The sequence below is a fragment of the Bufo gargarizans genome, chromosome 7 (genome assembly GCF_014858855.1).
Source record: "Bufo gargarizans isolate SCDJY-AF-19 chromosome 7, ASM1485885v1, whole genome shotgun sequence".
Classification (NCBI taxonomy): Eukaryota; Metazoa; Chordata; class Amphibia; order Anura; family Bufonidae; genus Bufo; species Bufo gargarizans.
The window spans coordinates 39,396,905-39,420,980 of NC_058086.1; the positions used below are offsets into that span (position 1 = coordinate 39,396,905).

Sequence of the window (24,076 nt, forward strand, 5' to 3'; positions counted from 1 at the left end):
GTGGTGCCAGTCTCCTCCGTGACTTTACCTTTCTACGTCTTGTTTGCAAGGGAATAAAAAAAAAAAAAAGGAAAGACACAAGACAATTCACAGATTTTGACTTAAATACGGCAATAGCTCTCCCTCCTGCCGGCTTCCATGACAGTCCTCAGGCTGAAGTGATAAAGCCTTGTAGGACAGGTTGTAACTTACCCAACAAAATATTCAGCTGAAGCAAGAAAACACATAATGAAATAACAGAATCTCATTTTTTTCCTGACAGCGGCTTCACAATGCTGGCATTATCTGCATTATCTAATACGTTGCTTTGAAGCTGGCAGTGATTGTGATGGGGTAATAATCGCACCGCGATGGCACGCGGCCGGCGCGCCATGTTCTGCATTCTGAAATAAGAAAGAATAGACACAAAGAATCAGAATTATAATCAGGCAAATAACATTCTTCCAAAGAATAATTGAAGAAAGCTGCACGACACTAGATAGAGCCTGAACAAGATAGGAATACCACTGTATATATGTATAGGGGGCGCACAGAACGCCCTGAAAGAAAAGTATATGAGCCCCTGACTGTTTAGCGCAGTCTATCAATAGGCCACATACAAAAGTTGAGTGACTTTGTGAATGCACTATTTTACTTATCCTGTATTGCTCCTTTATTATATACTCCAGAGCTGCCTTCATAATTCTGCTGGTCGCTATTAGAAACAGTCAACAAGCTTGTCGTCATACACCCCCCCCCCCCAACAGTTTTACCATAGAGGCATATGTATATACAGATCAGAAAGTTTCCAAATCCTGGACAAGCCCTTTAATTATCTCAACCCTTTTTTGCCTCATGTACACGATCGTATATATATTTTTCGGTCCGCAAAAAACGGAACTGCAAAAAAAAAAATATACGGATGACGTCCGTGTGCATTTCGTATTTTGTGGAACAGAACAGCTGCCCCTTAATAGAACAGTCCTATCCTTGTCCGTTATGCAAACAATAATAGGACATGTTCTATTTATTGGCGGAATGGACATACGGAAATGGAATGCACACGGAGTAACTTCCGTTTTTTTTTTTTTTGCTTACCCATTGAAATGAATGGTTCCGCATACGTCACGCAAAAAGAAAAAACGGAACGGACACAGAAAGAAAAAACATTTGTGTGCCCTTATTCAGATGAGATAGGGGAATAAGAGCGATTGCCTTGCGATAATCACCTGCCCACACCCCACAATATAGACGCATCAAAGTGGGGTGCAGCTGAACCTCTTCGGAAGAATCTGTCTGGTAACAGACAGCCTTGATATACTACAATCATAAGAATGCGAGGCGCGGTTTGTCAATGATGCAGGTGCATGATTTTGGCAAAAAAAAGGCACCTAATAGGTGTCAAAAATGTGGACTTCAGTCTAAAGGTGCACCCGATTTATCATCTAGTATCAGCTAGACACATTTGTCATTGATTTAAAATGTGTGTTTCCGTGGTTACAGACTACAAACAAACCCTGTGTAGTCTGATGTAGCCATGTGTTACTTCATTCCCTTGAGTTCCTCATACACAACCTTCTTCTATTATCCAGAAAGGCCACTTCGCTCTCTGGCTGGAGGACCCCCACATCTGTGCATCACAGAGACAATAGGGGAATGGAATCACCTACAAGTTATAGCTGATTGGGGATCCCTCTTACTGGATGCAAAGAAAACAACACTGTACAATACCTTTTTTATTTTCTGAAATGTTTATCCAAGCTTTAAAGGGGTTTTGCACCTTTGTGAAGGGTTTCTCGCTCCGCCACTCTTGGGCAGACCTGCGAAAGGAAGCATACTTACTGTACCTGTTTCCCGATGCTGACTTCTGTCCCGTTCTCTCCCTAGCCTCGGATGCTCTGCTGGGCTTCACACATGTAAATCTCCTGTTTGACACCGCCGCAGCCAATCGCTAGCCGCAGAGGTGACCTACTCCCTTTGTGTCCTGACAAATGGTCAAGTGACGCAAGGGAGGCAGGTCAGGGAGTAGTGTTGAGTGAAGCGAGCTTCGGATGCTTCATCTGAAGCTGCTATGTTCAAAACTTCGGAATAATACTGTTCTGCCCAGCCAAGTTTGAGAATCATTACAGATTACGTCTGCCTCAGTTTTGGTATTTCTGTAGTGATTAGTGTGGTTATACCACCAGCTAGCGGTGTTAAGTTGTAATACACTTTGTTTTTCTTGTTACAAAGACTGCTGCATTGTGGGTGGTGCAAAGCATTGTGGGAGTGCAAAGCATCCTGGGAAAGAGAAGCCTTCAGTCTCCAGGACACATCAGCAGAGCTTTCCTTTTGCATATCTACTTCTCAAACTCCACCATGCTTGTAAAGGCATATCTGGTGAGAGATTTACCTTTGTTTCAGGGACATATGTTATGCAGAGCTGTTCAGCTAGTTATAATTGTTACTCAGGGAGTTGTTACTACTGTTAGCTAGACATGTAATCTTATGTACAGGAAGCCATTTAACCATGGGCTTAAGTGTTAATGCAAATGTTATAGTACATGCTATCTATACTTTATACTTATACAGTATATGCTATTTGTATTCTTGTAGTTTTACCAAACAATCCTGTTTTTCCAATCAACAATCCTGTTTTATCAATCAATGTTGATCAATAACCAAGTTAGACTACAAAGAACAGTCCTTTCATTTGGAAGACAGGAATGGTTTATGCTTAATGTCAGACTGCACACTGTGTGAACGTGTAAGAAGACAGAACAAATACTGAGTCGAAGTAAGTTATTCGTGAAGTAGCGTGTGACTTTGTTGAATCACTTCGGTAGTTGATTTTTAAAGTTTAAAACCACTTTAAAACTTGAAACCGAACTCAGCTTCGGTTCCAAGGTACTTTAAAGTGCTTTTCCACTTTAAAAATCAATGGATGTGGAGCTGTTTAATTCCACTGCCAAAGATACTCTGAAACAGATAATCGGTGGGGATGAGTTCGGGTATTGATGGCTTATCCTAAGGCCATCAATATTAAAATACCTGTTTAACGCATCGCCATAAGTAAAACCCAAGAACCGCTAATATTTCACTTTTATTTTTATTTATATAAAACATAATACAAAAATGCTTCATGGGCATTCCCAATGAATTTATAGAAAAAACAAACAAATTTGAAATATCGCTACATAAGATGTACAAAAAAGATACAATGTTCTCGGACGGGCAAATTATCTTTTGTTCCTTGTATTCCATGTCTACAGATACATTTATAAGACAATGGGGGGGGGGGGGATTTATTATCTGATCTGATGTTTTACAGAGGTTACTGATCCCTGTTGAAGAACAACAATGTTGCACATTTTGGCGGATGCTACTTTTGCACAAAAATGTGCAAAATTTTTTATATTGCACTTCTTTCACCAGTTTTTAAAAAAAGTGGGGAAGATTTAGCAGGGGAGGCCAGTAACTGGCATAAACTACAGTATACTGCAAAATAATGTCAGCTCATAGCTGGCAAAGAGTTACTTCCGCATGGACTGTCAGAAGATGCGCCAAATTTTTTAACAGACCTGCACCTCTTAAAAACTTTCACGCATCTTACTCCGGGACTGGTATATGAAATGCCAGATTTAATAGATTTCCCCCCTAATGTGTCCATACTTAAAGAGGTTGTGCAGCGATCATCAATATCTGATCGGTGGGGGTCTGACCCCTGGCACTCCCGCTGAACAGCTGTTTGAAGAGAAGACGGCACTCCATGTGATTGCCACTTCCTGGTCATTACACCGCGCGTTGTCTCCTGTGGAGTGGTGGTGCAGTGTAAGCAAGTGAATGGAGCGAGTACTTGTCATTACACTGCACTTTCTCCAGCTGATCGGCAGGGGTGCCGGGTGACGGCCTCTACGCATCAGATATTGTTGACCTATCAGGATATATGGCCGGACAACCCCTTTAATGTAGTCACGGCTCTGAGTTGCATGCATCCAGCGGCCATAGAAGTCTATGGGACCATATTGTACCATCACATGCCTTCAATTTATTATGCAGGCATACAGTGATATGCTTGAATGGATGCTGGGTTATGGCAGTATTCTACCTTAGAAGCACTGCTTCTATAGGAGATGATCTCTGTAGTGTACTGCCATATGGAGGCATCATGTGCTTACACACTTAGTACAGAACCATAGGGACTCTGCTTGCTGCTACACGGGCTCCGTGCTGTGCCATGTGCCTTTACATTATTTACACTGGTGACTGAAATTAATACAAAATGTAGTATTATAAATGGGGTCTGCATCCTAAGGCTCCCCAGCTGTTCTAAAACTACAACACCCAGCAGTGCTGTGGCAGCCTTCGTGCTGGGAGGAGTAGTTTCACAACAGGTGAAGAGCCGCAGGCTGCAGACCACAGCAGTGGAACATTACTGCTACATAGGAACAATATTAAAGGGGCTCTCCAGGACTTTAACATTGAAGACCTGACCTGTTCTTAGGATAGGCCATCACATTTTGAGCAGAGGGGGTTCGGATTTCTGGAGCACAGAGAAGGTGTCATGGCGCCTTTGACACTAAATTTGACTTGAATGGGACAAGCTGCAGAGCCAGGCATAGCCGGCCACCTAGACGGACCTCTACGCCTGTGTAAATAATAAATGGACCCTTCACTCTGGAAGTTGGACGCTCACCAATAGGATAGGCATCAATTTTAAGGTATTGGAGAACCCCATTAAATTAAATGACCTTGAAAAAGGTATAAAATAATATAAAAGGTGAGTATTAAAAACCACCAGTGACTGGCACCGACACATAAAAAATACACATTAAAAACGTAACCTACGATATATTTGTCGTCACTGGTAAATTGTCACTACAGCTTTCATTGTCTATAGTTCAGAACTTATTTAATTTCAAGTTTTTGCAGTTCACATGTACTAAAAAGAAAGCCGCGCAGGAATTTCATAGCTTCGTGTACTGTTCTCTCAGTTTTAGTTTTTCACTTTGTTCTTTTGTTGCCGCTGTTTGTACTGTGGCTGAGGGAATGTACACTATCATTCACGGTATCACGGTACCATCTGGGAATGGCACCCATCACCAGAGATGCTAGGGAGGCTCGTCCCTGTCACCGCCTGCCATTGGCTGCCCCATGCCCACCCGACGCCGGATGTTTTCATCCGCGTGACAGTGAGGCGCAGCAGTGGCTGTGTGGGCTTCAGAAGCAACGTGGGTGCTGGGGAGCCAGGTAATCACATTGTGTGTGAGGAGCCCGGGCATATGGGGGGCATTTCAGGGGTCGGATAACCCCTTTAAATGGGTTGTCTCATTTCAGACATTGGTGACATATAGCTAGGATATGCAATCAATGTCAGATAGGTGCGGGTCCCACCTCTAGAATCTGCTCCAAACTATAGAATGGGCGGCCCAAAATGAAGGCGGGCGCACCGTGCTAGCGTGACCACCATAGGTGTCCCGAATATAGCTGAGCTGAAGTCTCTTAGCGGTGAATGGAGAGGTGGCTGCCCATGTTCGGTGCGCTCTCCATTCACTGCTATTGGACTTCTAAAAATAGCTGAGTGCGCTCGCTCAGTTATTTTTGGATCTCCAATAGCAGTGAATGGAAAGCACTTCACACGTGCAAGAAGCACTCTCCTTCATTATGGGGGACCTACTTTGGACATAAGAGCAGGTCACAGGGTTGGGACCAGCACCTATCTGACATTGAGGACATATCCTAGTAATATTAGCTATCAATGAGATGGGTATAACCCTTATATGCTGCAAGGTCATTTACTGTCAGAAGACATGAATAATACGGAGAATGGACCCTGGAGTCCACCACCTTAGAGACTTAGGGGGCCTTGACCACCCACCCTCACAGGAGGCGGTTTGGTGATTGTATCCTGCTGAGAAGAGGTGGAGAGGTGGCCTCACATCTTAAGACTCTATTTTGAGCCACTTTAGTGAAAAGGGCCACATACATGCATGGCCATCTCTCCTATAGGTGGCGGCAACTGAGAATCACATTTTTACACTGGGGTTTACACCAAATTTAAAAAGTTGTCTAGTTTTTAAATATTGATAATCACTATCAGATCAGTTAGGGGTTTGACACCCGACATCTCCACCGAGTCTTCTGCCTCTATCCACTGTTATGTTTCCGGGGCCGGCGGCTATTAAAAACAACTGATCATGGGGGTGCCGGGTTTTAGACCCCCATTGATCTGATACTCATGACCTTTCCAGAGAATAGGCCATCAATATCTAAAAGCTGGAATACCCCTTTAATCTGCAAACAGCAATGCGCTACCAGATGACTTTGCAGTATTGTAATGCAGCGTCACCTGGCGGCTGTGATATGAACAACTCACTGGGTGGGATAAACACCTATTGGACAATTATGGCATCTCCTATGGGACAACCCCTTTAATGGTCTACTCTAAGAAGCCATCAATATTACAGTCCCAGAAAATCTCTTGTCAAGCCGCACTGTAAATGGTTGCTATGGGCAACAAGGCCCGTTTTTCTGTCAGACAGATTTGACACCTTAGGCCAGTTATGGCTAACCTCTGGCATTCCAGCTGTGGTGAAACTACGACTTCCAGCATGCTCCATTCATTTCTATAGAGTTCTTAGAACAGCCAAGCAAGTGTGCATCTTGGGAGTTGTAGTTTTGGAGGTTAGCCATCACAGACCTAGGCCAATTGCAATGGTTGTGTGTTTTTAAAAAAGGCTATGTACACCTTCGGGGGCAATTTATTTATGATTGCATTTTACTCATTTTGAGCTAAAAATCTTTTTTTTTGTTGGCCTTTATTAAAAATATTGAGCCGTTCTCTCACAAAGGGTTAACTGTTTTTCTAGCTGTGTGAATCCTTCCAATCTTCTAATAAAACTTATCTCTAAATTACTAAAAGGTCATAGACACTTATTTAAGCCACATTCTTATGAGAGCCACATTCTTATGAGTAAGATAAGAATTGAGCTATAATGAGTGTTTATAAGGTCAGAGATCAGAGATAAGGAGCTCTTGAGCTAAAGCTGCCTCACAGAACACAGTGAAAATTCAGATCTTGCTACTAGAAAATCTCAAGGCTGTACAGAGAAAAGGGCTCAACATTTTTAATAAAGATCAATTGAAAGAAATGATTTTTTAGCTCAAAATTAGTACAATGCAATCATAAACAAATTGCCCCCAAAGGTGTACATAGCCTTTAAAATACCAAGATTTGCCTTGTGACCACAGATGGGCACCATTCCTGTAGAAAAGACCTGACTCGATGATATTTATGATTATAACTGTATTCAATGTACAACCTTACAAAGACAATATAAAAATCACTAGACGTAACCCACACAACCACAACATTACAAGCCAAATTGTTAAATACTAGCGGTCCTGGTTGCCCTAGCAACCAATCACAGCTCAGCTTTCATATACCAAGGTTAGGATATGAAATGAAAGCTGTGCTGTGATTGGTTGCTAGGAGCAACAAAAACTTCCTTATGTGCACAAGGCTTAGAGGTATTGCGGACGTGAAGTAGATATGTATAAAAATAAGGCCCCCCCCAGACAAATAGCTTAAAAAAATAGATAGATATAAAAATACTTGCTCACATGATGATTTTTTTCATGCTTCATAAAAAAAATTAGAAAACTTTTTGAGTTTCTACAAAGATGAAGGTCCTTTAAAGCATCGTTATGTCAAGTATTGGTTCACAGTATCGGTGGTTATTACAGCAGTGTCGATGAGCTGAGCGGCGGGCAGGATCATGTGCCACCATGTTAGTCACGAAATAGTCATGTGGACCAGCGCTCCATCCCAGGTCACACGCCAGGAAAATGTCTCATCATGACCAGCGCCAAGCATTCTCGGGACATCCTCCCGGCTTCTTGAGTGGTGAACGACATTTTTTGCCATCTTACAGAAGAAGGAAGTATTGTGTATATTGCACAGATGTGTCGCCATGTTGGATTATATTATTTGTGCTCCTAACCCGATTCCTCTGTTGGCACCGGGCCAGATGGGAGCAAAATGTCTCATCGCTGCCTCGCCTGATATGTCCATTTTTAGCATTCTCAGTGAATTAACAATTCCGGCACATATTTTCCAATAACTGTGTGGTGCCGTTTCTCTGCTATTCCTCCTGTATATTTCTGAATTAACTGACAAATGGGCGTGTCCCTGATTGGATAATGTGTAGGGACACGCCCCAATTAGTCATGCCCAGTTATCAGTTCATTCATACATTTCCAGGAGGAATAACAGAGGAACCGCACAATGCAGAGCTTTATGAAAAGATGCTCCAGAATTGTAACGTCATGAAAAATAAATGCATTTAGTAAAACAGACATGTCAGGAGAGGAGACGGGTCCTCTTTAAGGGATACACTTGGCTCCCTGAAAGGTCTACTCCGACACATTGGCCTGCTTATTGCTGCTATATGGCAAGGAGGGCAGGGTCGCTGACATGTATTGCTCACTACATTTTGGGCTATTGATCAGCATTGTGTGGATTGGGGTGTTCAGAGGGCACACCCATCAGCCCAGCTTGGGTAGAACACCCGGCTAAGCACTGATAAGTTAAAGTCAATGACTACCCTTGAATAAGCAAGGAATTGGTTAAATAAAATAAAAATAGTGTTTATTTCCTAATATATCTTTATAGTGGTTGAAGTTGCTCCAAATCCACTGCATAAACCCAGAGATAAATGCTAAAATTTGTCTGCCTGCAGCCGCCACTAGGGGGAGCTTCCTGCATTCTGTATGTACACTGAACTTAATAATACAACAGCAGAACAGTACATAGCTCCACCTAGTGGTGGCTGCAGGTGGCCAGAATTTTACACAATCAGGGAATTTGGAGCTCTGTATCAAAAAACCAGAGCCCTAAACACTATAAAGCTATATTATGAAATGAATTAGCACAAAAAATTGAAGGAACATGGTGGGAGGGTAGCATTCCCCCATGCCAGATTTGTGGCATAAAAAAAGTTGCAAACTTTGTTGCAAACTTAAATCCAGGTGTGATTGGCATTACTACACCGACCTCACCACTCTTCCGAAAGGATGGGGGGGGGGGTGGCAATGGTGAGGGGCAGGGCCATATATATTTTCATTTATGACAGTTTTGTGCTCCGAGCTGGCGCTTGTTTTAATTTAGGCGCACGGACTGCTGGAGGATGCGCCAATTTATAATGAGACCTGTGCATCCTCTTAGACCAACATTTTACACTGGTCTATGATAAATTCCCCCCATGGTGAGATTATGGTCCATGATAGGAGTTGTAGTTGAGGACTCTTGGTTACTCCTTGCTCTAACGTGATATGTCTTACCCACGGAGGCATAACGTTTTTGTAATGCTCAATATGTCCTACTCCCCCGCTCAGTATTTTCTGTTGTGTTTGAGGCTCTTTATGTGGTGATAATTCGTTGCTTGATCCGAAATCTCAAGGTAACGACCAGTCCGGGTGGCTGAACGTTATATTGTGCGTCTTCGCCCACTTGGCAAATACTCGTTTCTCGGTGATGAATCGGTGTCCTCCATACGGGGCGTTTTCATGTAGGATATACTCCTCACATTCATAGCGTCCTGGTTCGTAGTAATGATAAGGAACTTTTCGGAGGCCGTTTGACCTAAGATGATGATTGTACAAAATTAGTTGGATAAGACGGGAGGTGCGAAGACGTGGCTGTGGTCATATTCTACTCAAGTGGGGGCATGACCTTCACTCAAACCAATTTATATCATAAAACCACACTCATACGGGGCCCCTGGAGAGACGGGCGTCCATCCTCTGTGGGTCCCATCCACACTGTGCTACTGAGGGGATGATTCCATTCTCCATAGGACCTGTACTGTTATCAACGGGGAAATTGGCCCATGGGTTACTGTGCCTTTAAATCATGACAATTACCCCCAAATGCTCTTACCGGCAATATGTATCATTGATCATTCCATAAACGTGGATTCCCTCACAGGCGTCCATCGCAAGAATCAAGGTGAACCAACCAGTGCTGAGATAGGATCCTGACTGGACTCTGCAAGAGAAGGAAAACCGGGTCACATCCTGTGTACTGTGCACTCGTTGTACCTGTGATCATCACACTATGAAATGTGCGTCGTTACAACTAAAAGTTTTTCAGTCCAATGTTCCATGACGACTCATACATCTTTCTAGTGATCTGAGCTACGCTTTTCCGATACAGAGCTCCAAATCTGCTTCATAAACATAAAAAGATTTAAATAATGAAATTCTGATCATCTGCAGCCACCATTAGAGGGAGCTGACGAGCTCACTGAATACTATGGTACTATCTAGTAAGCTGCATGGAGAGAGCTCATAAGCCCCCTCTTGTGGTTGCTGCAGGAAGTGGTAATTTTATATTTTACCCTACTTTTTTGTCATCTGCTGTGTTGGATATTGCAGATTCCAGACACAGCTTTGGGACTATGGATAATTTTTCTGTTTCTAAATGTTACTCCTTGGATAGGAATTAAAGGTTACAGTATGATCCAGTATTGCAGCTCAGGATTTGGATGACTATCTAATATGCATAGGGGGGGGGGGGGGGGGGGGTTGGGGGGGCACTGTCAGTAGAAAGAAGGCTTGGGCATGTTGGATTCCATTATGCCCAATTATTTTTCTTTCTGGCAGCGACTCTCCCTATAGAAAACACATGCACTCTCGGCTGAGCGTGCATGTGTATGGAAGTCAGGAGGAATAGCTGTTGGTGAACGAGCGTTTGGCAGACAGCAATGTAAGGTCTATGCACACCTATAGTCAGCTGCAAAGAAATGGTGTGAAAATAGACATGCCCTTTAATTTCAGCATGGATGCAGGCATGTACAGAAGAACAGAGCGGAGTGTGGATTCTCTGTTCTGCGTTCCCACGCAGATACAATTTGTACCTTTCCGTACGAGCGGCGAAGGGATGTTTTTCATTCCAGTTTTTTTTTTTTTTTTTTTTTTTTTACAGTATTGCTCCAATCTACAAGTTGACTGCCGGCTGACACCCAATCTCGCCTGCGGGCTGTGGATCAGCAGGTAAGTGTAGAAAATTCTATTAGTTTCTCGACCCAGGGTTTACAACATTCATTTCAAATGGAATCAAAATCCTACAGATGAATAGGTAGACAGAAATATGTCCCCAAAACTGTCCCACTACCAATTACTGGATGGCAAGGAGAAAAAGAATCTCCTCCTCTGCCAGGCCAGGGGTGGGGGGAATAAATTACAGCTGGTACATGAGACATGGAGAGGGGCGTCTGAGAGCGCCGGCTCCGACAATGAACCCACGCAGCCTGCAAGGAAATGAGGGTCCGCGGGTTAATGACTTGTTGTGGAGACAAGATGGTGAAATACAAAAGAAGGAAGATTTACAGGCGAAAATACGAGAGGAAGAAAAGATCTAATAGAATAAGATTAAGAGGATAAGAAAACCCTGCTGATGGAAATGTACGAGGCGAGGCTGATACAATGGGATCTGGCGGCTTTATCCCCATCTGTGTCCTATGTACTCACTGCAGCTACAGAATGTATCTATCCGTCTGTCTATCTAATTCTATCTATCTATCTATGTTTATATCCCATATCTATCTATAAGTCCGACTATCTAATTTTATTACCTATCTATTTAAAAATAAATGATGAGGCATTACTCCAAAATCAGTAAAAGGGTGTTGGACCCATTTATTTCCCCAGTTGCAATCTATCTATCTATCTTTCTAATATTTATCTGTCTATCTATATCTATATACATACAGTCAGGTCCATATATATTGGGACATCTACATAATTCTAACATTTGTGGCTCTATTCACCACCACAATGGATTTGAAATGAAACAAACAAGATGTGCTTTACCTGCAGACTGTCAGCTGTAATCTGAGGGCATTTACATCCAGATCAGGAGAACGGTGCAGGAATTACAGCAGTTTGCATATGTGCCTCCTACTTGTTAAGGGACCAAAAGTAATGGGACAGAATAATAATCATAAATCAAACTTTTACTTTTTAATACTTGGTTGCGAATCCTTTGCAGTCAATTACAGCCTGAAGTCTGGAACGCATAGACATCACCAGACGCTGGGTTTCATCCCTGGTGATGCTCGGCCAGGCCTCTACTGCAACTGTCTTCAGTTCCTGCTTGTTCTTGGGGCATTTTCCCTTCAGTTTTGTCTTCAGCAAGTGAAATGCAATCGGATTCAGGTCCGGTGATTGACTCGGCCATTGCATAACATTCCACTTCTTTCCCTTAAAAAACTCTTTGGTTGCTTTTGCAGTATGCTTTGGGTCATTGTCCATCTGCACTGTGAAGCGCCGTCCAATGAGTTCTGAAGCATTTGGCTGAATATGAGCAGATAATATTGTCTGAAACACTTCAGAATCCATCCTGCTGCTTTTGTCAGCAGTCACATCATCAATAAATACAAGAGAACCAGTTCCATCGGCAGCCATACATGCCCACGCCATGACACTACCACCACCATGCTTCACTGATGAGGTGGTATGCTTAGGATCATGAGCAGTTCCTTTCCTTCTCCATACTCTTCTCTTCCCATCACTCTGGTACAAGTTGATCTTGGTCTCATCTGTCCATAGGATGTTGTTCCAGAAGTGTGAAGGCTTTTTTAGATATAGTTTGGCAAACTCCAATCTGGCCTTCCTGTTTTTGAGGCTCACCAATGGTTTCCATCTTGTGGTGAACCCTCTGTATTCACTCTGGTGAAGTCTTCTCTTGATTGTTGACTTTGACACACATACACCTACCTCCTGGAGAGGGTTCTTGATCCGGCCAACTGTTGTGAAGGGCGTTTTCTTCACCAGGGAAAGAATTCTTCGGTCATCCACCACAGTTGTTTTCCGTGGTCTTCCAGGACTTTTGGGGTTGCTGAGCTCACCGGTGCGTTCCTTCTTTTTAAGAATGTTCCAAACAGTTGTTTTGGCCGCGCCTGATGTTTTTGCTATCTCTCTGATGGGTTTGTTGTGTTTTTCAGCCTAATGATGGCTTCACTGATAGTGGCAGCTCTTTGGATCTCATCTTGAGAGTTGACAGCAACAGATTCCAAATGCAAATAGCAGACTGGAAATGACCTCTGGACCTTTTATCTGCTCATTGTAATTGGGATAATGAGGGAATAACACACCCGGCCATGGAACAGCCGAGAAGACAATTGTCCCATTACTTTTGGTCCCTTAACGAGTGGGAGGCACAGATGCAAACTGCTGTAATTCCTGCACCGTTCACCTGATTTGGATGTAAATCCCCTCAAATTAAAGCTGACAGTCTGCAGGTAAAGCACATCTGGTTTGGTTCATTTCAAATAGAGCCAAATTTTTTTGAATTGGAACAATGTCCCAATATTTATGGACCTGACTGTATGTCTATCCAATATCTATCTATCTAAAAATAAATGACAAGGCATCACTCCAAAATCAGTGAAAGGGTGTTGGACCTGTTTATTTCCCCAGTAGCAATCTATCTATCTATCTATCTATCTATCTATCTATCTATGTATAAAAAATAGATGAGCAGCACACAAATCCAAGGTGGTGCAATTCCTTGAGACGGATCACGGATATTGATCCAGCTGAATATATATAAAAAGAATCCAAGGCAGCACACTGATATCCGTGAAAAAAAGGGTATTTTATTCACCCATGTGTTGACAGCTGTCTACACATGGGTGAATAAAATACAATTTTTTTCACGGATATCAGTGTGCTACCTTGGATTCTTTTTCTATCTATCTATCTATCTATCTATCTATCTATCTATCTATCTATCTAATATTTATCTATCTGTCTATCTAATATCTATTTATTATCTATCTATCTATCTATCTATCTATCTATCTATCTATCTGGCTATCTATAGATCTATCTATCTCAAAAACACACCTGAGTACCAGAGGATCCTCCGGTGGGGCCCAAAGGTCCAGAAGAAAAAAAAAATTGGACCTTCCTTTGCAGACAGTCACTCGCCACTAGGGTCTATTTCTTTCAATCAAAACCTATTAGAATTTATTGATGATATGGGGGTTTGAACCCGAGAATAATTTAATCTGGTGGGTCCAAGGATCCCCAGTCCAACACTGCCTTTTTTTTTTTTGTAGAACCACAACTCCCAGCATCTATTACTCACAATTTCACGGCAGAGAATGCGAGGATAAGAAATTCTATGCTGGATGTGTAGCCGCAGGCAGCATATCTCTGGCTGCTGTTACTGCAGGCGGTGATATCCTGCTCTATATGTCTGCGTTACGTTCTCTGCCTTTTCTATTCATCATTTCAGTCAAGAGGGCCGCTACACACAATCATGTAATATATATGCATAAGGCTATAGCTATGTGCACATACAGCTCGTGTAATGTCACTGGGGCTGTGTACAGTGTAGCAGCGTGCGGCCCGACCCCTGTGTGCGGTGAGAGGGAATGATTCATTGCACCGCACTTTACAGTATTACTGCCTCAGAGCATTTCCAATCCAATAGAAAAATATGGTCCAATAGGAATTCCCAATAAAACCCAAATGTATTTCATGTGGATTAGAACAAGTCCAACGTGGTACCTCGCAGTACTCTCTTACGCTTTTCAGATTCCTCAGTATTCAAACTGTGAATGAAAAAACCTTTCCTTGAAACCATTACACATGCTGTGACACAGCCATACAATGCATTCCGCCTAGCGAGAGGGCAGGGCATGGTACCAAAGTAAGGACTCCTGTGTCAAGCACCCTTCCACCCCTCCGTCCCCTTGGGATCAGTATTTCCCATAGTGTTTATTTAAAAGTTCCGACCACTGCCACCGTAAGCTCAGTCATCTCCACTATATCCAGGGGGCGACCATCTATTAAGGCAACTTGTCAACTTCTGAAACTTTTTAAGGCGCTGCCCTGTTGGCACTGTGCTCAACACCGATTTGAGTGCCCTCCTCCCCCTTTTGATTTGCGCCTCGCCCCCTCAAGGTACTTTGGGCGCCAAGTCTGTACCTTTATGATGCTGAATCCCACTGGCACTTACAGTACACAGAGGGCTGTTTTCTCCTTACTCCATGTGCAGTACCCCAGAGCTGGGGGTACATGCAAATAGTTTTGTTCTCTAATGTTTGTCACCTTATTTAATTTCATTTATTGTGATTCAAGGTCATGATTACCCAGTATGGTTATGGATAGAAGTGACAGAGTTAACCAACTCTGGCACAGCCCCTACAGGAAGCTTGCATGTGCCTCCTGGATCCACCCCTAGGCTCAGTCTAGTTCGTTCTAGTCTGGAGTTAGCAGAGTGCAGCAGCAATTCCATGTGCTCCAATCCTCACAAGACTGGATTCAAGTTGGAGATAATCACCATCTCTGAAGCTTATCTGAGAGGAAGACCTCAACATTTTTTCAGTACCCAAGAAAGTAAAAAAGAGAAAGAGACAAGAAGGTCCAGAAATCTGAATGGCTGAGCATAAGAGTCAGACAGAAAGGTATATGCTGATCAAAGCTATTAGACTTTACTGCAGTGAGGGGAATACTGCAAGACACCCTTCACACTTCGACACAATCTGGCCAACTGTATCTCAAGCCTGTACCTGGGCCTGGTTACTGACTCCAACACCATTTGCTGGCCACAGCTCCAACATCTCCTGCCTAGCACTCACACCAAAAACCACAAAACCAAGGGCACCCCAACTACCATGAGGCAGAAGCCCCAACATCAGGGTGTGCCCCAAGGGAAGAAAATGTGTGCCCTCCTTTCACTGCCCTTGCCCTATGGAGTGATGGTGTGAGGATTGCCACTGTGATAGACATTTTCAGCTAGAGCCACTACCACTCCTATCCTCCACTTCAGCTTCTCAGGGACTTGTGGCACATACTGGATGTGGGGGGTTTGGTAACACTTCTGGGAGTCTGGAAGGTCTCCCCTTTTTCAGGATGTTCTAGGAAAGTTGGCAAGTATGTTTTTAAGTCTAGTCACCACTGTTGCCTACAGAAGGTGGAGGTAAACTCCGCCATTCATGGGCCGGTACCGATTGCATGCCCCCCAGGCTAAAATTTGCCTGCCAGACACACACTACATCTGTACTCATACTATACTGAAGCAAAACTTCAGTCTCAGCACAAACAGCCGGCATGTCTCTTCAGCCTGTACAAAATCTGCTCTGTTAACTTGTCTCAAGATGTCACAGCGCAATAAATCTTCATTAGATGATTCTCTCCAGAGCCCGGTTGCATCTGCTTGTATGCACCGTGGTCAAATAAAATCCGCCATTACCATAATGATAGGTAAGCGGAGATGTACACAACACTGGAGGCATTAACTGTTCTGGTGCTGGAAATTCTTGGCCATCAAGGTAGAGGTTTTGCTCCTCAGTGCTATTGCAACTCTGACCCTGGCATTAGTTTAGATTTGTCTCTTGGTACCTGTTGTTCTGCTCCTGGTTTTGACCTTTGGCCCAACCTCTGACTATGTTTCTTATCTTCTGGTTTCTTGCATCCTGACTGCTTTCCTGGTTACATTTTCTGGCTATGTTCCTGACTATCCCTACAGCTTCATCAGCACTCCTGTCACCAGTTATGACTACTCTACAGACAGCAACCAGAGGTGTAAACATCGATGAATAGGGACCACCCCTGTCTAGTCAGTATCCAAACAATTATGGCTGGGTTATGTAAGAAATGTCCCATCTGGTGTCAGTTGTCATAATCCGATCCTTATTGTGTGCCAAGCTGTATGCTAATTTGATGTGTGGTAACATACCTGGCGCCGATTCTCATATCCTGATCCTTAAATAGGTTATCCCATGATTAATTTAAAATAAGAAAATCAGACATCATACAGTCCGTGACAATCTCTTTCTAACAAAGCTAGAACCAGCCCTGTACCTCACATGGATCCAGAGATCTCCCCATTCATTGCTCTAATTGCTCTGCTAAATTGATATCAGCTGGCAGCTCAGGGGGCATGTCTTTTTTGCTGCAGCTTATGGGATGTGTCCTGTCTGCTGCAGATCTCTCCCTATCACAGCTCAGGAGGCATTGAAGGATGGAACCAAGCGTGTGCGACCACCTCAGTGAGGTGGACAGATAAGAAAAAGAACAAACAGCAGGTGGCGCTATACAGAGACATTTCATTGAATAACTCAGCGGCTATACAAAATTTTCTAATTATATGGAATTGCAAAAGCATTTAGATCCAGGTGCTGGTTTGAAAATGGTTGTATGCCAAGTTGATGTGTGGTGATATACCTGGTGCCAATTCTTATATCCTGACCCTTAGGCCTCTTTCACACGGGCGTCAGTTTTTTTGCCCGGATAAGAGCCGGGTGCGTTGAGGGAAAAATGCGCGATTTTTCCGCGCGAGTGCAAAACATTGTCATGCGTTTTGTACTCGCGTGAGAAAAATCGTGCATGTTTGGTACCCAAACCCGAACTTCTTCACAGAAGTTCGGGCTTGGGATTGATGTTCTGAAGATTGTATTATTTTCCCTTATAACATGGTTATAAGGGAAAATAATAGCATTCTGAATACAGAATGCATAGTAAAACAGCGCTAGAGGGGTTAAAAAAAAATAAAAAATTTTTTAACTCACCTTAGTCCACTTGATCGCGAAGCCGGCATCTCCTTGTGTCTCCTCTGCGCTGAACAGGACCTGGGGTGAGCTGCTGCATTAAATACCGGTTAAGGACCTTTGATGACGTCACTCTGGTCATCACATGGTACGTCACATGATCTTTTACCATGGTGATTCACCATGGTAAAAGACCATGTGATGACCGGAGTGACGTCATCAAAGGTCCTTAACCGGTATTTAATGCAGCAGCTCACCCCAGGTCCTGTTCAGCGCAGAGGAGACACAAGGAGATGCCGGCTTCGCGATCAAGTGGACTAAGGTGAGTTGAATTTTTTTTTTAACCCCTCTAGCGCTGTTTTACTATGCAGTCTGTATTCAGAATGCTATTATTTTCCCTTATAACCATGTTATAAGGGAAAATAATAATGATCGGGTCTCCATCCCGATCGTCTCCTAGCAACCGTGCGTGACAATCGCACCGCATCCGTACTTGCTTGCGGATGCTATGCGATTTTCACGCTTCCCATTCACTTCTATGGAGCCTGCGCCGCGTGAAAATCAGACAATATAGAGCATGCTACGATTTTCACTCAACGCACAAGTGATGCGTGAAAATCACCGCTCATGTGCACAGCCCCATAGAAATGAATGGGTCAGGATTCAGTGCGGGTGCAATACGTTCACCGCACGCATCGCACCCGCACGGAAAACTCGCCCGTGTGAAAGGGGCCTTATTGTGTGTCCAATTATATGTGTGGGGACATCTGGTGTCGATTTTCATTTGTATATTCCTCATCTAGTGAACCTCATATGCATATACTGCTGCCAGCAAGAGCTAAGTTGCAATTTTAATAATTTTCATTATTATTTTCATGTTATTTTCATTATTTTTTGTATAATTTTTAAATATTATTTATCATTTTCATTATTTTTTATCATTTTCATTTTATTACCATTATAATAGACCCTAAAATTGTGAATATTGAGTGTATTATTGGATTCTCGTGCCTGTAGCACATATGGTATGATGGTTTCCAGTCTGATATTCTGGCTCTCAGACCAGTCCCATGTTACAATCCTGATAGACTAATAAGTAAATTTACTTTTCCTCCTATATCTCCGTTATTTCACTCCTGTTCTTGCTTGCACATCCCCCTGTAAAGTTTAACTGCATGGCTGTGACTTCAGGAAACCATTATGGGCTCTTCTGGAGAAGGTTTATTGATATACCCTTTCTTGTGTCAATTTCCATCACAATCATGGCTCCGGGCCCAGCTAAAGCTTGGCTGTATTTACTTAGTTATATGAATCACAGCAAACGGCAATATATATTTGCTCTCCGCTGCTCCACTTTCTGTAGTATCTATCTGAGCAGCACACCATTGACTTAGGACTGCCATTCATCATACTTTAGAACAGCCTTTGGTGCTCCAGCCTTAACGGGCTCAGGCTGGGAGTTGTAGTACTGCAACAGCTGGAGTGCTACAGGTCAGAGAAAGTCAACTATCAGCGATGATCACATTTCCTGCACATTATCTACCATACAGAGCAGCCTGTTGTCTGTCTATGAAGCAGCAAACTTAGAGGCGTTGGACACCTTTGACAAAAAAATAATATTTCTACATATGTTAACCTTGAGTTGAACAGAGTTTCAGGCTTCTTCATTTACTCATTTACGAGTTTCAGACTTTCTCATGTGGATGCTTCTGGCTATCAGGTCTGTGTGTCCAGAATGCTGCTGTCTTCACTAGCCCTTGTTCCTGGACGGATTCCCTCTTCATGAGGGGATATCATCGTCACTGATGCTGAAGAGTGTAATTCCCCTCCCCTGCAGAGCTTTATTTCTACATTAGCACACAGCCAGGGGTGGGATTCCCTACTCAACGGCGGACATGCAGTGTCACGACACATGTTAACATATATATATATACACCATATATATGTAACACACATACACGTAAATACACCATATACATGGTACACATACACAAATACACTATATATACCCTACACATACATACCACCAAACTAAGGAGATAAACTATCATCTGTGCGCAAAGCAATGGAAGTGAACATTTCCAGCTGCCCTGCCACCGCCAGAGCACCGGATCGGGACTCAGCCAATTACACGGTTCTCCAATTCAGTTGTAATTTTAACAACTGGATCTGGAGGACTGGAGGGAACTGGCTGAATCCCATGGTCACAACCTACTGTATATGTACCCCGAGCAAACTGCTTTTTGTGTTCATTTCTCCCTATCTAATCTACTCTCTCTGAAAAATTGGATAATTCCTGCCCCCCCTCTCTAAACACGGCTCAACCATGTAAAACATCTTCCCCCTACCTGCTGTAAAACTGAGATAAGGGGTGGGGAGAGCAGGGGGATAGGAGCAGTTATCAGATGGATTTAGGTGAAGGTGTTATGCAGAGTTAAAGGGAACCTGTCACCGGGATTTTGTGTGTGGAGCTGAGGACATGGGTTGCTATATGGCCACTAGCACATCTGCAATACCCAGTCCCCATAGCTCTCTGTGCTTTTATTGTGTTAAAAAACAGTTTTGATCGATATGCAAATGAACCTCATATGTGTCCTGTATCCGGAGATGAGTCCAGCGGAAAGGAGCCCAGCACCGCCCCGCGTCCTCCGAATCTCCTCCTTGCTGGCTGACGTCACAGAGCTGGAGTGCCGAAATCTCGCGATGCGCGAGCTAACGCATGCGTAGTTCGTTCCCTGTGCTGATGCCAGCACAGGGAATGAACATGATGCCGACACTGCGCATGCACTAGGTCGCGCATCGCGAGATTTCGGCGCAGATGTGCTAGTGGCCATATAGCAGCCCATGTCCCCAGCTCTATGGCCAAAATCCCAGTGACAGGTTCCCTTTAAAGGCGGTCTTCAAAAATATACTCCAGTTTTCAAACCACCTCCTGGATCTGAATAGTTTTGTAATTTCTTGTAATTAAAAATTTAGCATAGCTACTGAGCTATTCAATAAAATATATCTGTATAGCAGCACCTGATGTTTGTTTGCTTTTTTCTTATTTTTTCTGTCCACCTCACTGAGGTGGACACACATGCTTAGTTCCTTCTTTCACCCACCTTCTGAGCTGTGACAGGAAGAGAGCTACAGCAGAAAGGACACACCGGCTGAGCTGTGATAGGGAGAGAGCTGCAGCAGAAAGGATACACCCCAGAGCTGGATATGCCCCTTGAGCTACAGCAACTAAAACAACGAATGGGGAAATCTCTGGATCCATGTGAGGTACAGGGCTGGTTTAAGCTTTGTTAGAAAGAGATTGTCATTTTTTACTTTAATCATGGGATAACCCCTTTAAGGGATTGTAGAAGCTATCCCCATTTGAACAAGTACCTGTTCATCATGAAAGCCTAAGCAGACTACTCCTGTACTGAACTGATGTCCACGGCTGCAGACAAGAAGCGCACCACCTGCAGAGTTTATAAGAGAAGAGGGAGTATCTCTGCTAGTTACCACTGTGAGAGTGACGGACGGTGGAGAGTCTCATACCCACATAGGAGTTAAAGAGGAGAGGCTGCAGTCCCAGCCTGAGGGTCACAGAGAGTGTGGCAGGAAAGCGAGTCTTCCTCCCACAAGCATGTCACTGTAAAGGAGATCGAACAGCATATGCCAAGCCACAGAGGCCAGAAGAAATAACCAGTGGTGACCCAATGGTGGGAGATCTCTGGCTGAGAGGGTCCAGTAGCTGAGTGAGTCTAGTTGCTGTGGTGGAAGAGTGAACATTGGTGAAGATGAGAGGTACTGTGCAAAACTTGGGTACAACCAGCTGCAAGACAGAAGTTGGCAGGAGCCTCCATGCAATGTGACAGAGTGGGAGCAGGCCATAATTTGGACCCAGAGAAGTCAGAGAGGAGTTTCAAGTCAAATGTGAGAGAATATTGCCCCTATAACAGAAAGGTCCCCCATGGGAGTAGTGTGCCTTAAATAATAGACTGTAGTATAACATCCAAGCATAATGTACTTAAAATTGCATATTGTACAGAAAGGTTATGGTGCTGCGAATTCAATGTTTCTACCAGCAATTATTTCCACGCCACCCAAACAACTTGCTGGTGTGGCAGGCCAAGCCCATATCACATTTTGGCGTAGTCGGCAGGATGGTACATATGGAGCAGCAGCAGACAATGGACTATTATCCGATTCTAGTTCCAAAAGCTGCACCCTCTGAAAACACCTTCTGCTCTGGAACAATGCACATGTTAAGAGGCTTTGGTTATGTTTGCACTTAAAGGGGTTGTCTGGGCTTTTTCTATTGATGACCTATCCTCTGAATAGGTCATTATTATCAGATCGGTGAGGGTCCGCCAACCTGCACCCCCGCCGACAGCTGAAGGAGGAGTCGGCGCACACACTGTGACACGGCATGTCTCCCTTGCTGTCCGCTGCTGATGTCCAAAGACATACAGCAGTGGACAGGAAGAGAGAATGGAGACAGCACGTGCACAGTAAGCAGACTGCGAAACGCGGGTCGGGGAGTGGATTGGTGATCTTAACTTTGTTGCTGTGGGATTTACCCCAGGTCAGTATATCGTTAACCCCATGAATTACCATTACTGTTTATAGTATTTCATATTGATCCTGTTGCATTTATCTTTTGCACTTGCTTAGAATCTAATCCATATCAGTTTATTGTCAGGGTCATTAATTGTATATTCTTTACACTATATGTATCTCTATAGGGATGTTTGATAATATAATTAGTGATTTCTGACCAATTTATGCACTTGCACTTTATTTGATTTCCGTACTCCTGGACCACCATCCTTATGAATTTTAATATTTTTAATTCAATTGTGCTGTGTCAATCATGTTTACTTTCTATTTGTTAATAAAATAATATACATGAATTATGAATTGTGTGTGATTATACTAATTACTACATGTTGAATCCATATAGTACAGTGAGGAACAGAAGTATTTGCGATTTTGCAAGTTCTCCCACTTAGAAATCATGGAGGGGTCTAAAATTTACATTGTAGGTGCATTCCCACTCTGAGAGACAGAATAAAAAATAAAAAAATCAGGAAATCACATTGTATGATTTTTAAAGAATTTATTTGTCTTGCACGGCTGAACATAAGTATTTGAACACCTGAGAAACAGCAAGAATTCTGTCTCTCAAAGACCTGTTACTGTGCCTTTAAAAAGTCCACCTCTACTCCACTCAATAATCTAACTTATTAGCACCTGTCTGAGCTCTTTAAAGGGAACCTGTCCACCCCACAGTCAGTCAGACACCAACTACTACCATGGGCAAGACCAAAGAGCAAAAGACACCAGAGACAAAATTGTGGACCTCCACAAGGCTGGAAAGGGCTACGGGGCAATTGCCAAGCAGCTTGGTGAAAAAAAATCAACTGTTGGAGCAATTGTTAGAAAATGGAAGAGACTAAAGACGACTCTCAGTCTCCCTCGGACTGGGGCTCCATGCAAGATCTCACCTTGTTGGGGTATCACTGATGATAAAGATGAGGAATCAGCCCAGAACCACAAGGGAGGAGCTGGTCAATGACATGAAGAGAGCTCGGACCACAGTTTCAAAGGTCACTGTTGGTAGAACACTACGCCGTCATGGTTTCAAATCATGCATTGCACGGAAGGTTCCCCTGCTCAAGTCATCACATGTCCAGGCCGTCTGAAGTTTGCCAATGACCATCTGGATGATCCAGAGGAGGCCGGGGAGAAAGTCATGTGGTCAGATGAGACCAAAGTAGAACTTTTTTGTCTAAACTTCACTCGTCGTGTTTGGAGGAAAAAGAGGGATGAGTTGCATCCCAAGAACACCATCCCTACTGTGAAGCATGGGGGGGGGCTAACATCATGCTTTGGGGGTGCTTTTCTGCGAAGGGGACAGGACTGCGCTGTATTAAGGAGAGGATGAATGGGGCCATTTACTGTGAGATTTTGAGCAACAACCTCCTTCCCTCAGTCAGAGCATTGAAGATGGGTCGTGGCTGGGTCTTCCAACATGGCAACGACTCGAAGCACACAGCCAGGATAATCAAGGAGTGGCTCCGTAAGAAGCATATCAAGGGTCTGGAGTGGCCTAGCCAGTCTCCAGACCTAAATCCAATAGAACAACTCTGTGTTGCTCAGCGACAGCCCCGAAACCTGACAGATCTAGAGGAGATCTCTGTGGAGGAGTCGGCCGAAATCCCTGCTGCAGTGTGTGCAAACCTGGTCAAGAACTACAGGAGACGTCTGACCTCTGTAATTGCAAACAAAGGCTTCTGTACCAAACATTACACTGATTTTCTCAGGTGTTCAAATACTTATGTTCAGCCGTGCAAGACAAATACATTCTTTAAAAATCATACAATGTGATTTCCTGATCTCAGAGTGGGAATGCACCTACAACGTGAATTTCAGACCCCTCCAACGATTTGTGGGAGAACTTGCAAAATCGCAGGGTGTTCAAATACTTCTGTTCCTCACTGTATTTCTGTTGTTCATCAATAGAAAAAGCCCGGACGGACAACCCCTTTAAGCTTCTCCCACAATCATTTTGTTTT

The 24,076-nt window shown here is 43.5% G+C and overlaps 1 protein-coding gene across 1 annotated transcript in view; it reads right to left on the bottom strand.

Moving 5' to 3' along the window:
• Positions 1–9,414: 9,414 nt before the first annotated feature.
• The window catches only part of ST6GALNAC3 (ST6 N-acetylgalactosaminide alpha-2,6-sialyltransferase 3), a 236,083-nt gene continuing 221,421 nt past the window's right edge, over positions 9,415–24,076 (bottom strand). Inside the window, exons 4-5 of the mRNA XM_044302370.1 lie at positions 9,899–10,006; positions 9,415–9,601 (exon numbers count right to left, since the gene is read on the bottom strand). Coding sequence (XP_044158305.1) covers positions 9,415–9,601; positions 9,899–10,006 — 295 coding nt within the window. The remainder of the gene's footprint in view (positions 9,602–9,898; positions 10,007–24,076) is intronic.